General features: G+C 43.2%; 1 protein-coding gene across 6 annotated transcripts in view; it reads left to right on the plus strand.

The window, feature by feature from the left end:
* Positions 1-13,424, plus strand: part of PDZD2 (PDZ domain containing 2) — a 326,315-nt gene that overhangs the window by 282,147 nt on the left and 30,744 nt on the right. For all 6 annotated transcript variants that reach the window (XM_070411946.1, XM_070411947.1, XM_070411948.1 and 3 more), the window contains 4 exons: positions 804-906; positions 7,591-7,733; positions 10,654-10,773; positions 11,089-11,203. In XM_070411946.1, the coding sequence (XP_070268047.1) occupies positions 804-906; positions 7,591-7,733; positions 10,654-10,773; positions 11,089-11,203 (481 nt within the window). The remainder of the gene's footprint in view (positions 1-803; positions 907-7,590; positions 7,734-10,653; positions 10,774-11,088; positions 11,204-13,424) is intronic.

The raw sequence follows: 13,424 nt of genomic DNA on the forward strand, positions 1-13,424 counted from the left end.
AAAATTTCAAATGAGAAGGCTCCCTGCTTGATGTATCTCATGAGTTTTGTACATGTAAATTTATCCCCCAAATATTTTAGAAACTCTCAGTGCATAAGTCTCCTCTCTAATAAACAGAGTTTGTGGGGGGGTTTTTGTTTGTTTGTTTGTTTGTTTTTTAAGCATGATTGGCTTTTCTCAGGAGGAGGACCCACTGGCCCTTGGGATCCTCTTTCCTGCATCACTCTGAGGTCCAGAGTGTAGACATGCACCTCACCGATGTGTGGGCTGACCTTGTGTGGACACCTCCACATAGCCCGGGCAATGCTGGCTTCCGGGAGGTAATCAGTCCTCAGAAGTGTAGCACATGGGACATCTGGTTGACCTGAGGGGTGTGATTATTTGGCTGCCACAAAATCAAGATTTTGCTGTATTTTAAGAACCTTAGAATTAAGCTTCAATTTCTGGTTTAATATTTGTTGCGACTTGCACTGTAGGAAGAAGCACTAGCCCACAAGCCAAGAGACCTGGGCTCTGGTTGTGGCTTTGTGCTCACAATGGGTGATCTTGTCCAGCAAGTTTTCTCAAGAAATGAAAAGACCCCTAGAGGCCTACAGACTGTGAACCCTCTCTGGTTCTGTGCTGTGCCGTGAGGTGCCTGCAGAGGAAGAACTGGCCAGCGTGATTCCAGGCTATCAGCAGACTGTGCTTTGATCCTAATTTCTCACGTGATATCTAGATTGCTGCTCCTTGAGCCTTGAGATAAGGTCTCGGAAGGGATTGCGCCAACCTCCCACATCAGCTCTGTGCTCTCTGCATTTCAGATCCCTGGGGCAGGTGATTCGTGTGGCTCTGAGGATTCCAAGGGAAACCTGGAAAGTCCCAAGCAGGGCAACAGTAAAATGAAGCTCAAAAGTCGTCTTTCGGGTAAGTGAAGCTCTTTATCTGACACCATCTTTCTGAAAATGAACTTCTAGCCTCAGGAGTGGGAATATATAACCATTAGCAGGATGACCCCTTTTTTTCCTTAAAAATCTCAACATTGGCCCTAGCCGGTTTGGCTCAGTGGATAGAGCCTCAATCTGCGGACTGAAAGGTCCCAGGTTCGATTCCGTCGGGGGCACATGCCTGGGTTTCGGGCTTGGTCCAACATGCAGGAAGCAGCCAATCAATGATTCCCTCTCATCATTGATGTTTCTGTCTCTCTCTTCCTCTCCCTTCCTCTCTGAAATCAATAAAAATGTATTTTTTAAAACTCTCAAAATTGTTTTACCCTTTTCTTTGTTTAAATTTATTGATTTGAGAGAGGAGAGGTGAGGGAGGGAGGGGGAGAGAGAGAGAGAGGGAGGGGGAGAGAGAGAGAGAGAGAGAGAGAGAGAAACACGGATTTTTTGGTTCCACTTATTTATGCATTTGGTTGATTCATGTATGTGCCCTGACTGGGGATCAAACTCCCAACCTTGGCACATCAGGATGACACTAACCAACTAAGCTACCCTGCCAGAGCCAAAATTGTGTTTTCTTTCATATATGTGTATATATATATACATGTATATATGTATATATATATATATATATATATATATATATACACATACATATGTATATATGTGTGTGTGTGTATATATATATATGATTTTTATTGATTTCAGAGAGGAAGAGTGGAGGGAGAGAGAGATAGAACCATCAATGGTGAAAGAGAATTATTGATCGTCTGCCTCCTGCACGCCTCCTACTGGAAATCGAGCCCGCAACCCAGGCATGTGCCCCTGACTGGAATCAAACCCTGGACCCTTCAGTCCACAGGCTGACGCTCTATCCACTGAGCCAAACCAGCTAGGGCTTGTTTTTCCTTTAGATACTTCATGTCCCAGGCATAAAACTACATTCAGCCTGGCTTCCCATGTGCATATTTTTGGGTAATAATAAAGTGAATGTCAATATCTCTGTTTGTCTCTGCTTAGATTTAAATTTCCTGTGTGTTTGGTTCATTTACTTCCATAGGACTTCAGGTGACCCTTTTGCTGTGGAATATTCCTGGTGGCTATTTGTCAGCAAGCACACCTCTCTCCCAAGCCCTTAGTCCACCGGAACCAGGGGCAAAGAGCTATTTATATAATATGAAATCTGCATTTCAACTAAGTGGGGAGAGGGGTAGAGTTGCCGCTTTTGGAACAAGCAGATTTGACTTTTCCTGGGCACATCCTTAGAGCAGCTGGCCTGTGTCCTCAGGGAGAAAGTTAGTGCTGGGACCCCATGACTTCCGTGGATCCCAGGCACTTTCGCCTTGATAGCTCTTTCCTGTCTTTAAAGTATACTAACAATTATGTTTTATGACTGCGTTGGTGTAAAGTTACAAGCTGGACTTGGTAGCTATTCATTACTATTATGTTCTTCTAAATTTAAAAGAAATTAAACCATTTTTTATGGGCCCTGAACGTGGTGTGGGCCCTCAGCATTGTGTGTGTGGCCTGATGGAACAGTCGACCGGCTACCCATCGGCGCATTACATCTGTTAGAACAGGAAGAGGAAGAGTCGGGAAGCTAGGCAGAACCAAGTCTGCCCCTCAGCTCTTGTTACCCAACTACCTAGGGCTGGTTACTTAATATCCCTGAACTTCCACTTCCTCACTGATGATAACACTGATGTTGAAAGGTTGAGCCCATTTTTTAAAAATAATAATAATAATAATAATAATGATAATAAACTCACACGAAAGCAACTAGCACAGAGCATGTATGTTAACATCCAAAAATGTCCATTTCCTCTTCCCACCACTCAAATCTATGCCTGTTGACCAAGAGCACTCCTCCCCCACTGCCTAGCCTTCTATTGAGTTATTCTAGCACCATGAAACACATCCCTGTTGTTTTTTGAATAACAAAATGGATTGCTTTGCATTTGTAACTCGGAGTAATTAGGCAGGATATATCTGCGCGAATGTGGGTCTGTGACAAGCACAGTGTGATGACCAGAGGCTGGTAAGGCTAAGAAGGGACATGGTGCCAAAGTTCCTCACGTGGAGAGAGAACAGTTCCCTGTCGGCCCAAGGCACCACTGAGGGAAATCCTGCGTGTGTTTGGGACGGGAAGTCACCAGGGCAGAGAGGAGATCTATAGGTCAGCTGTCTTGGCAGAGCTGATCAGCACCTTAGAAACCGTTCCCAGGGGAGGGCACTGAGCCCTGGGGAACTATGAGGGACCTTTGAAACCAGGGCAGTCACGCTCCTCATTTAATGGGTGAGACCAGAGAAGTGAAGGGGATCCCAAAGGTCACTCATTCAGTGCCACCCAGAAGATCTGCTCCCAGACAGGTCTTCTCACCCACCTGTCTTTACAGGATCTGAGGATCTTGGAAAGAATCCTGTTCCCCAGTCTGAGGATTCACTGATAGAGATGTGGGGAGGGGATCTCACCAAGGACCTTCCAGAGCCATGGCTCCCTAACTCAGTTTATTCTGTTTCGAATGAGCAGCGCACTCAACTGAACAGTAAAGCCAGGCCTGGCTGCACCACAAATGGATGCCACCCTCTCTTCCTGTGTCCTTCCCAGACATTCAGGGCCATGACAGGGCCATGGAGGAATGTGAAAGAAGCACTGCCCAGCTCTGCCACTCCTAGCTGTGTGGCCTGGGACAGGTGGCTTCATGTCTCTGTTTCTCTGTTTCTTCCTTTATTCTGCTGATCAGTGTGAATGCCTTCTAAGCACCAGGCCCTGTGTAAGACTGAGTTGAGGGAATGCATATGGCAGTGCCAGTCCAAGGTGTGGGAGCAGTAGGCCCGCACCGTGTGGTAGCTGCCACTGTTGTCACCATTGTCGTTAATGTCACATCATCCTTGTCATCGTCACTGTTCTCTTTCCCTCTCGAGGGCAGGTGCTCTGGGGGGTTCAGACAGGAAGGTGCTCACGCACTTGAGGCCAAGGTACATGCAGAGGTGCAAAGCCTGGAAGTCTCTGGGCTGTGGCGCTCAGGCATTCAGCGGATGCAGGACACACAGGAGGGCCAGGACCTTGGCAGGGTTTGGTAGAGCAGAAGCGAATGAAAACAGTGGTCTAGACCAGGGGTCCTCAAACTACGGCCCGCGGGCCACATGCAAATACAAATATTGTATTTGTTCCCGTTTTGTTTTTTTACTTCAAAATAAGATATGTGCAGTGTGCATAGGAATTTATTCATAGTTTTTTTTTAAACTATAGTCCGGCCCTCCAACGGTCTGAGGGACAGTGAACTGACCCCCTGTTTAAAAAGTTTGAGGACCCCTGGTCTAGACGCCTGAAAAAATGCATGAGAAATGCTTAGGGGCAATGGGGAAAACTGGTCAGAGACGTTCTGGGCCACTGTTTTCCCTCCTCATCTATCTGCAAGATCCAGTAATTCATCAGTAAGGGCCGCAACCCAGCAGAGCTTGTCAGAGCGATTAGGGGAAAGGAGACGCTTGGGGCGGGAGGTGCCGGTGCCGGTGAAGTCGGGTAAAGCGTCAAGTGATATTTATATGCTCCCAAGTTTTGGAAAGGATGCCGGTTTTGGACAGATCCTCTCCTTTGAGATTCAGCAGGCTAGAGCAATGAATTCGTGCAGCCAGGTAGCAGGAGATAAGACTGGAAAAGCAATTTGGAAACCTGTTAAAGAGGCTTAAGGAGTTGGGTCTGCGTTCAGTGCTGTGAAATATGTTCTGTCTACAGACATTTGAATACAGAGGTTTTAATGTGATGAGCTCCTCGTTTGTCTGTCCTGTAAACTTGGGTATTTATTTCATAGTTTCTTAAAGTGAGTCACTGTGGTCGTCACATATCAGTGTATTATCTACAGACACTACCGTATGTGGTTTCTCTTCTGTGGATGGCAAATGCCTCCCTGTCAGCTCCAAAGGAATTTTCTTCTAATAAATCCGCTTCAGATGAGTAAGCATGCCAAGATAGATTGATCTGGTCATAAATTATTAAGGAGGTTCTGTAAAGAGGTTCCAGCCATTTACACTATGATTTTTGCCCAGTCTGGCTCCAAAAATGACTGAAGCAATTTCATGGAACATTTTTTTTCTGAAATTCTAACCTGAGTTTTCATTACTTCATGCCTTCCCTTTTTTTTTGCCAGCAGGGTTCCCTTTTAATTTTGGTGTTTTTGATTTATCCATGTTCATGCCTTAGGCTTGTGATCTTTTTAAATGGAAAATTTTATTTGACTGCAAAGGAATTTCAGGTGTTTGAAAACCTGTATAACAAAGCTAATATTCAGCCTTTGAAAAGCCAGGCCTTTAGTGATGTCCATTTAAAAATAACTGTCAGTCCTATTCTGGTTTTTTTTTTTTTTCCATTGCTATTAGAAATTCATCAATACATTAGTTGTAAAAGAATACAGAATTAACTTGTTTTATCCCATGAAAACTTTTAGGTAAATTGAAATTTTAGGTCTTCAAATAAAACATCGCATGGTCTAGAATAGCTTGATATTTCAAAGAATCTGTATATGTGTATAGTTATATTCACAGATACATACACACACACACACACACACACACACAACATATAGTGAAGCAATTTTCAACTGGTGTGCCGCAAGAATGTTTAAAACATTCAGTACCTGATTATTAGTCAGGGGAACTGACCTCTTTTCCCTTAAATTGTCAAAAAATGACAACAGCCAACACAACAATAGCCATTCAATGTGAATGAATCAAAATTATGCCTATTCTTTTGTCAGATCGGCAAAAAATCGATTTTTTGTTGTTATGCCACAGAGTCTTAGTAATTAGTTTATATGTGCCATGAAAGGAAAAAAGTTGAAAATCGCAGATATCAAGTATAATGTGAACATTGTAATATGATTATGGCTATTGTATTCAATGTAATTAAACATGATTTAAGATTTAAGTTCCTTAAATTATCTTATTTTTAAATGGCAAGGGTGTCTTTAAATATGATCAGTATAAAAATTTTTTTAAACAGGACCCAACAGTACTAACCAAAAAGAAAAAAATCTATTTGTTGTACTATGTTAAAATTATGAACTTTGGCCTATCAAAAAAAAAAAAAATAATGACATTAAGAGAGTGAAAAGGCAAGTCACAGACATAGAGAAGATATTTACAATAATACATAGATCCCATGATCTATCCAATATCTAAACTATATTAACAAAGAAAATTAAAAGTCTATAAATCAACAACAAAAGACAGAAACCCAATAAAAGAATGAGCAAAAGACTTTAATAAGGCACTTGACAATTTTACAAAAGAGAAACCACCAATGAATATTTTAAAAGAAGCTCAATCTCATTAGTCATCAGTGAAATGTAAATTAAAACCACAATGGAATGCCATTCTGTGTCCACCAGAGTGGCTAAAATTACAAAACTGCCACCACTAAAATAAATAAATAAATAAAATAAGTAAATAAAAAGACTGCCACCACCGAGTATGACACAGACGTGGAGAAACTAGAACTCAGGCACACTGGGGATACGACATTGGTAAGGTACATGTGTCCCTGTAACCCAGCAACTCCTAGATCTGCATTCAGCAGACACGACATCTACAAGATTTTTCAATAATAGCATATTCTAGATCAGGGTCAGCAAACTACCATCCACAGCTATATTTGTATAGCCCATGAGCTAGAAATGCTTTCTACATTTTTGGTGGGTTATTAGAAAGTTTTGTAAATAATAGGCAACAGAGACCATTTGTGGCCTATAAAGCCTAAAACATCGACTATCTAGCCTTTACAAAAAAAAATTAAAAAAGCTTGCTGATCCTTGTTCTAGATCTAAAAACTGGAAATAAACCAAATGTCCATCAGCAGAAGAATAGTTAATAAATTGTGTATGTTTATACAATGAAATAGCACACAGAAGTGGGATGGATGATCTCTGGGCATGCAACAGCATGGTGGAATTTCACAAACAAATGCTAAGAATGAAGAGCCACAAACACACACACAAAAGTACATCTTGTATGTGTTCATTTATATAAAGTTTGAAAATAGGCAAAAAAGTGATCTATGATGTTAGAAATAGGTTTAATGGTTACCTTGGGCGAGGGGTGGTTAGTTGCACAAAAATGGGCTTTGGGGTTCTGGCAAGATTCTGTCTCTTAGTTTGAGTGTTGGTTATTGGTACATCCACTTTGTGAAATTTCATGGAACTGTACATTTATTTGTGCACAGTTCTGTAAATTGTTATAATTCTTTTAAGTTTATTTTAAAAGTCATTATTATACATGAAAAACACCCCTCTGCCCCAACAATGGAACTATTACAACCACAAAGTGATATTCCTCCATCATTAGAAAACCATCCACTCAAGCATTCTCACTGTTATTTATTGCCTTATCAACCATGGCTACATCTTACTTGGATGAAATATATACATTGCCCTTAACTGGTTCCTTTAAAAACTGGCACTTTTTTTTTTAATAATCTGGCATCAATGGCCTCAACACATACTGAACTTACGCAGAGCTTGATGGCAGAATGTGGTGAGCTTGGTGCTTTGAAAGAATTGGACAGCAGACCTTCTGAAAATATAAATGCAACAAATCTGTGCCTATGTTTGCTCTTAAGCTTCTTTTCATTCCATATCAAGCCATGTCTTCTTTCCCCTGTATTTTCCAGGGGGTGTACACCGTCTAGAGTCTGTTGAAGAATATAATGAGCTGATGGTGCGAAACGGGGACCCCCGGGCCAGGATGTTGGAGGTATCCCGAGATGGCCGGAAGCACTCTCTACCCCAGCTACTGGAGTCTTCGGGATCACAGGTAGTCAGTGCCATGGAGCCTCTTGCTTTCTCACGCAGTCACAGTTGACCAGTCAGGGATGGGAGAGTACACTTCTACCCTGGGGTCTCTAGACCTTCTTTTATCCTTTCAAAGACAGCAAAAGCATCTGTGTTCTGAAGAACTGCTCGTCTATGTGGGCCGGGAGTATTTGGGACTAGAGCTATTATACAGGCAGTGAGGACTGTTTGGGGAGGCTAGAAGGAAGTCAGCCTACTATTTGAAAACAGTAGATGAAAACAATCCCTTGTTGGATCTTGACATCTTGATCCCCTTCCTACTATGTGTTTTAGAACCAAGAGCTGTCTTCAGCTGCCTAAAGACAATGATACCTCATGGTCTGGTGAACCACCATCACTGGTTTAGTGTACATTCAGGAGTCAGTTTAACAACTGGGTGGGTGGACGTTGGGTCATGTGAGAGAGGGAAGTGTGTGTGTGTGGTGTGTGTGTGCCTATGCTGTGCCTGGGATCCTGCCTGTTACACAGTAATGACTCAAATAGCCAGGGTCAGACGGGGCTGCAGAGAGGGGTGAAGTGGGCAATGATGTTAATATTCCAGGGCCTGGTCCCATAAGTCAGGGGTGGGGAACCTTTTTTCTGTCAAGGGCCATTGGGATATTTACAACATCATTCATGGGCCATACAGAATTATCAACTTAAAAGTTAGCCTGCTATATTTGGTCAAACATATAATTAACTCACCCCTAAAGCCTTGGCAGGGCCAGACCAAATGATTTTGCAGGCCTTATATGGCCCACAGGATGGACGGTCCTCACCCCTGCCCTGAACGGGAACTCTTCCTCAATTACATCATCCTCAACTCAGGGGAAACTGGGTAGACATCTCATAACCAAGTTGGAAGCAGACTCAGTCTCTGGGGAACCCGTAGAAGGTTCTTGGAGTCCTGGCACCATCAGACCAGAAAGTGAAGGAGCCAGGTGGTCGGGCTGGTTCAGTTAGTGTGGAAATGAGAGGGTTGGCTGCCATCATAGCCAAGGAGGTCTAGCCCTGAGATAGTGGCCTACTGAGGAAACCTGACCGTATTTATAGCCTCTAAATACCTATTTCTAACCAGGCTTCAAGGAACAAGGAAACGTGGCTAATAAAGATTGAGGGAAAATACTTTTTTAACCTCTTTGAGTTGTCCTTTCTCTTGTCTTCTCTTTCTACGTTCTGCCCTTCTCTTTTTCTCTCGGGATTCTCACCTTTCTTTTTTGTTGTTCTCTCTTCCTCCACTAAAAAGTATTGTCTAGAATAGAGCACTCCACTAAAACTGTCTGCGATGATGGGAATGTTTTGTACCTGTACTGCCCCGAATAGTAGCCGCAGGTATCTACTGAGCACATAAAAAGTGGCTGGCAAGACAGGGCTGTTTTTTATTTTAATTATCTTCATTTGAACATAGACGGCCACAGGTGGCTGGTGACTGCCATACTGGACAGCACAGGTCTAGAAGGTACCACAGGCCTCGGTTCCCACTGGTTCCCCAGGGGGAGATGGAATTGGTGCTGCTGGAGATTGGTGATCAGAGAGAGTTCCCTTACGAATCCACACATGCAGCTGTGTACTCAGGGGTTGAAAACCCTTGGGCTGTGTTGAACCTTTTCCACAGTGATTTCAGTAAAAGGGTGGTAACCTTGCCAAGCCAACGTCTTTTTTTATTTTATTTATTTATTTATTGAATCAGACAGAGAGTGGGAGGCCAACATAGCTGGCAGATAGTTTGTAAAACTGCAAAATATAATTGTTCTAAGCTGCTGGGAATATAAAAATGTTAGCAGACATCTCGTTTCTACCTTTGACTGTAGAATACGTCCATTAAGGATACAAACTATTTCTGATGTCTCTTTTCTCATATTAAATATGAAGTCGTCTTTTTTTTTTTTTTTTTTTTTTTTTGCTTATACTGGAATATCTGTCATTTAAGAAATTTATTCTAAGAAGAATCACAAGGAGCTAGACTGCAGAAGTGTTTTAGCAATAGATTTGTAGACTCTCTTGTTTAGGTTATAATGGTGTGCCCTGCTTGCACACGTATATACTGGGTGGTGGACAGGATAGAGATGGAGATTTGCGCTGGAAAATATTTTATTGTGCACATGTGAGGGATTAGACCTGAAGCTGCTGCAGTTGCTCAGCGGGATGTTTTATGCAGAATAACAGTTATCTGGGTTTGCGGTTTGGGTTTTATAAGAAACAAGGGCTTACTAAGTTTTTGAGTGAGAGAATTAAGCTTAAAATGGGGAATGGTTCCTAACCATGATTATGAACTTGGGGTGGGGGTTGGGGGAGGGGGTGACTTCCAGGGGGGACCCTAAACCCAGGGTGGTCATCGTACAGCTCTGAGGCCTCTGGGTTTCTGGTTCCTGACTCCATTCCAGAAAGCCAGAAGCAGGATCCGTGGAGTACAGTTAAGGAAAGAAATAACAGATGTCTGCGGCCTCTGAGCCGTTCTTTCTGTGGAGGAGGAAGGTGTGGCCATTTATTGCAGGAGGATCTATTCCTCTGCTTCTATTTAAAGCATTTTGTTTGTTTGTTTTATTTAAATCCTCATCTGAAGATATGTTTTTAGAGAGAGAGATCTCTGTGAGAGAGAAACATTGATCGGTTACCTCCCATACATGCCCTGACTGGGTAACGAACCCGCAACCTAGGTATATGCCCTTATCAGGAATCGAACTCGCAGCCTTTTGGTGTATGGAACGATCCTCCAACCAACTGAGCCACCTAGCCAGGGCTCTCCAGTGTTCTTTATAATAAACTTTCTTAATGCCGCTGGACCAGGGAGGAATGGCTACCTCACCCCAAAGACAGCTGAGGTTTTCAGAATCTGAATGTATCTGATGCCAGAGGCCCAGAGGGTAGCTGGGACTCTCTGGCCTTCTGTCCGCTGACTGTAGGAATACCACATCGTGAAGAAGTCCACCCGCTCCCTGAGCACCACGCAGGTGGAGTCTCCGTGGAGGCTCATCCGGCCGTCGGTCATCTCCATCATCGGGCTGTACAAAGAAAAGGGCAAGGTGAGCGCTCTTCTGCCCGCTGTAGCCCTCAGGTGAAAGTTAGCATATATTTTCTAAATGGTTACTTTTTATTATTGTTGTTTTTATATGAAATTAACAAACGTTTAAAGGGGAATAGATTATGTGTCCTTATGTGTATGTGAGTGGCTTCCCAGGTGTACTTTCCTGAGGGCCTCTGAGTGAGATGGTCACACCCTTTTTCCTTAACTATGGGCGTGGCTGGGGAAGACACCTCAGTTAAATACTGAAATGGGGAGGATGCCCTCAGGTAAGTACTGCAGTGACAACCTGGACCTCTGTCTGCTTTGGGTGCAGGGCCTTGGCTTTAGCATTGCCGGAGGTCGGGACTGCATTCGAGGACAGATGGGGATTTTTGTCAAGACCATTTTCCCAAATGGATCAGCTGCCGAGGATGGAAGACTTAAAGAAGGTAGGAGAGAGCCTCTTGGTGTCCTCAGTGGGGGTGAGCTCTGCTTCCATGGGAATCTGCCCCTTTGCAAGATGTAGGGTGAATGCACAGCAGTTGGGGCTGTGGGCTTGGGAGCGGAGTAGCCTGGGCTGAATCCAGCACTTTCCACATCATGACCTTGGACAGTTGTAACCTGACCTTCACTTTCCTCACTGGAAAACATGGGGAATTAGTACCAACCTTGAAGAGTTGTTGTGAGGATTAAATGAGATATGTGAAAAGTGGCTTGCTATTTTTATTCGGGTCTTTAAATATCTACCTTATTCCCTTGATCCTTGATCAGGTTTCTTGTTTGGAAGATTTCTGAGAGTTTGTGGACTGGATACGTACACATCTTTTACGTTCTCCACAGCACCTACCATTTTACGTACCGCTCACATAAACATGCTAAAGACGTGTTTCCCCCCACACACCACTTTACGGAGATGTAATTGATAGATAACTGTGTAAGTTTAAGGTGTATGACATGACATGTTGTGGAATGATTACCCCAGTTAAGTTAGTTAACACTTCCATCACCTCACATCACCTGTTCTGTGTGTGCAGAGCGAGAACATTTAAGACCTACTCTCAGAGCAATTTTCAGGAATAGAACTTAGTATTGTTAACTGTGGTCACCATGCTGTACATTAGATCCTCAGACCTTGTTCATGAATTCTGATTTTTCTTCCTCTTTATGAACACACTTCCTTCATGAGATGATTAAATCACAATATTTCCAGTTACTTTCAAAAATGGTGTGGCTGCTCATTTCGGTTGGCCCAAAGTATAGGTGCTGCTGTATGAAGCATACAGTTGTTGTTTTTTATTAACTGATAGAGTGAGTTGGAGTCTCCTTGTTCAGGCAGAGTGACCCTGGAAGCCTGGATGCTAATGATGAGACGTGAGCAGGCTTCATATGTTGATGGCAGAGTACTTATTTCCCTCTCTTAGAGAAAGGGTTGGCTCCCAGGTGATGTCTATGTCTGTGTACAGAACAACGGAAAGTTCTAGCAGCAGAGCATTTTCATAACGGATGTGCCCTGTGTTCACTTGATTGACAGTCTCCCTGCAGCGCTGGTGGACTGCAGCAAAACGGAGGCGAAATCAATAGTTAGGAAAGGTTTATAGCACGCGAGTCTTCCTAATACTCTTTTTTCCCATCTGTATCATTTACAATAAAGACAAGTCGTTGAAATGGATTTTCAACCTGTTGAATGGTCTGTCGTCTTTAAATCTTGTGTGAAGATTTTTAAAGGCTGAGCAATCATTTTAATGTTTCCATCCTTTTCCCATGTGGCAACAAACCCAAAACCTCACCTCGTTGAGTAGTCAGCTGTGCCAGGTGATTTTTAAACAGATTCCGTCACTTATTTTACAACTTCTGCAGGTGCATTAAAGGGAAGGCACACAACAAATGCATGGGGAGTGGCTACATTTTTACACTCATGGACAGGGTTCCTTTGATCAGGTGCACAGTGTGCTCCTGGGACTGGCCGTCCCAGGGAGGGGATGTGAGAGATCTTGTGCTGCTTTGCACTCTGTCATAGGTAAGGGAAGTCCCTCTTCCGTCCTACACTGCTGTGCAAGGTCCACCTCTTCTTCTCTCAGGGCCCCTTTGTGTAGCGTTTTTGATGAACTGTTATTTTAAAAAAACAGACTATGTTACAAGAGTACAAACTAGAACAGACTCTGCTAAGTCAACAGGATGTTCAAGTTCTTTTCTATTCCCAGCAGACACTATCAGCAGCTTGAAAATGACCTAACTATACCTTCTTGGAGTTGAAGATGAGTCCGGGATGGGGGGCTGAGGGGAGAGACTGTGAATGCAGTTTGACATTAGCCTACAATAATTTCTGACACAGAAGCGTATAGTAGCGTGCCCGCTTAATGATGGAGAACCTGGAGCACCACTAAGGCCGGGCATCTAGACTATTTCTAGAGGTGGGGCTGCCATTCCTAAATAATATCTCACAAGGTTTTGTTTTGTTTGTTTTCTTTTTGTCTCTGTTATTGAGACGATTTCCCCTGCTCTGTGATGATTCTCTGGGCCCAGAGATGGGAGTGGCTTCTCACATGTATGCGTTCATGCTTCACTGCCTGTGGGTTTAAGTTTTTAAACAAAGACCATGAGGAAAGACTTGGGACTCCGTTTTTGCAGTTTGATCTCTAAACATAGGACATCTGATATTAAACTTGGCAA

The sequence above is a fragment of the Myotis yumanensis genome, unplaced genomic scaffold (genome assembly GCF_028538775.1).
Source record: "Myotis yumanensis isolate MYYU_CA2020_CCGP unplaced genomic scaffold, mMyoYum1.0.hap1 SCAF_4, whole genome shotgun sequence".
Lineage (NCBI taxonomy): Eukaryota > Metazoa > Chordata > Mammalia > Chiroptera > Vespertilionidae > Myotis > Myotis yumanensis.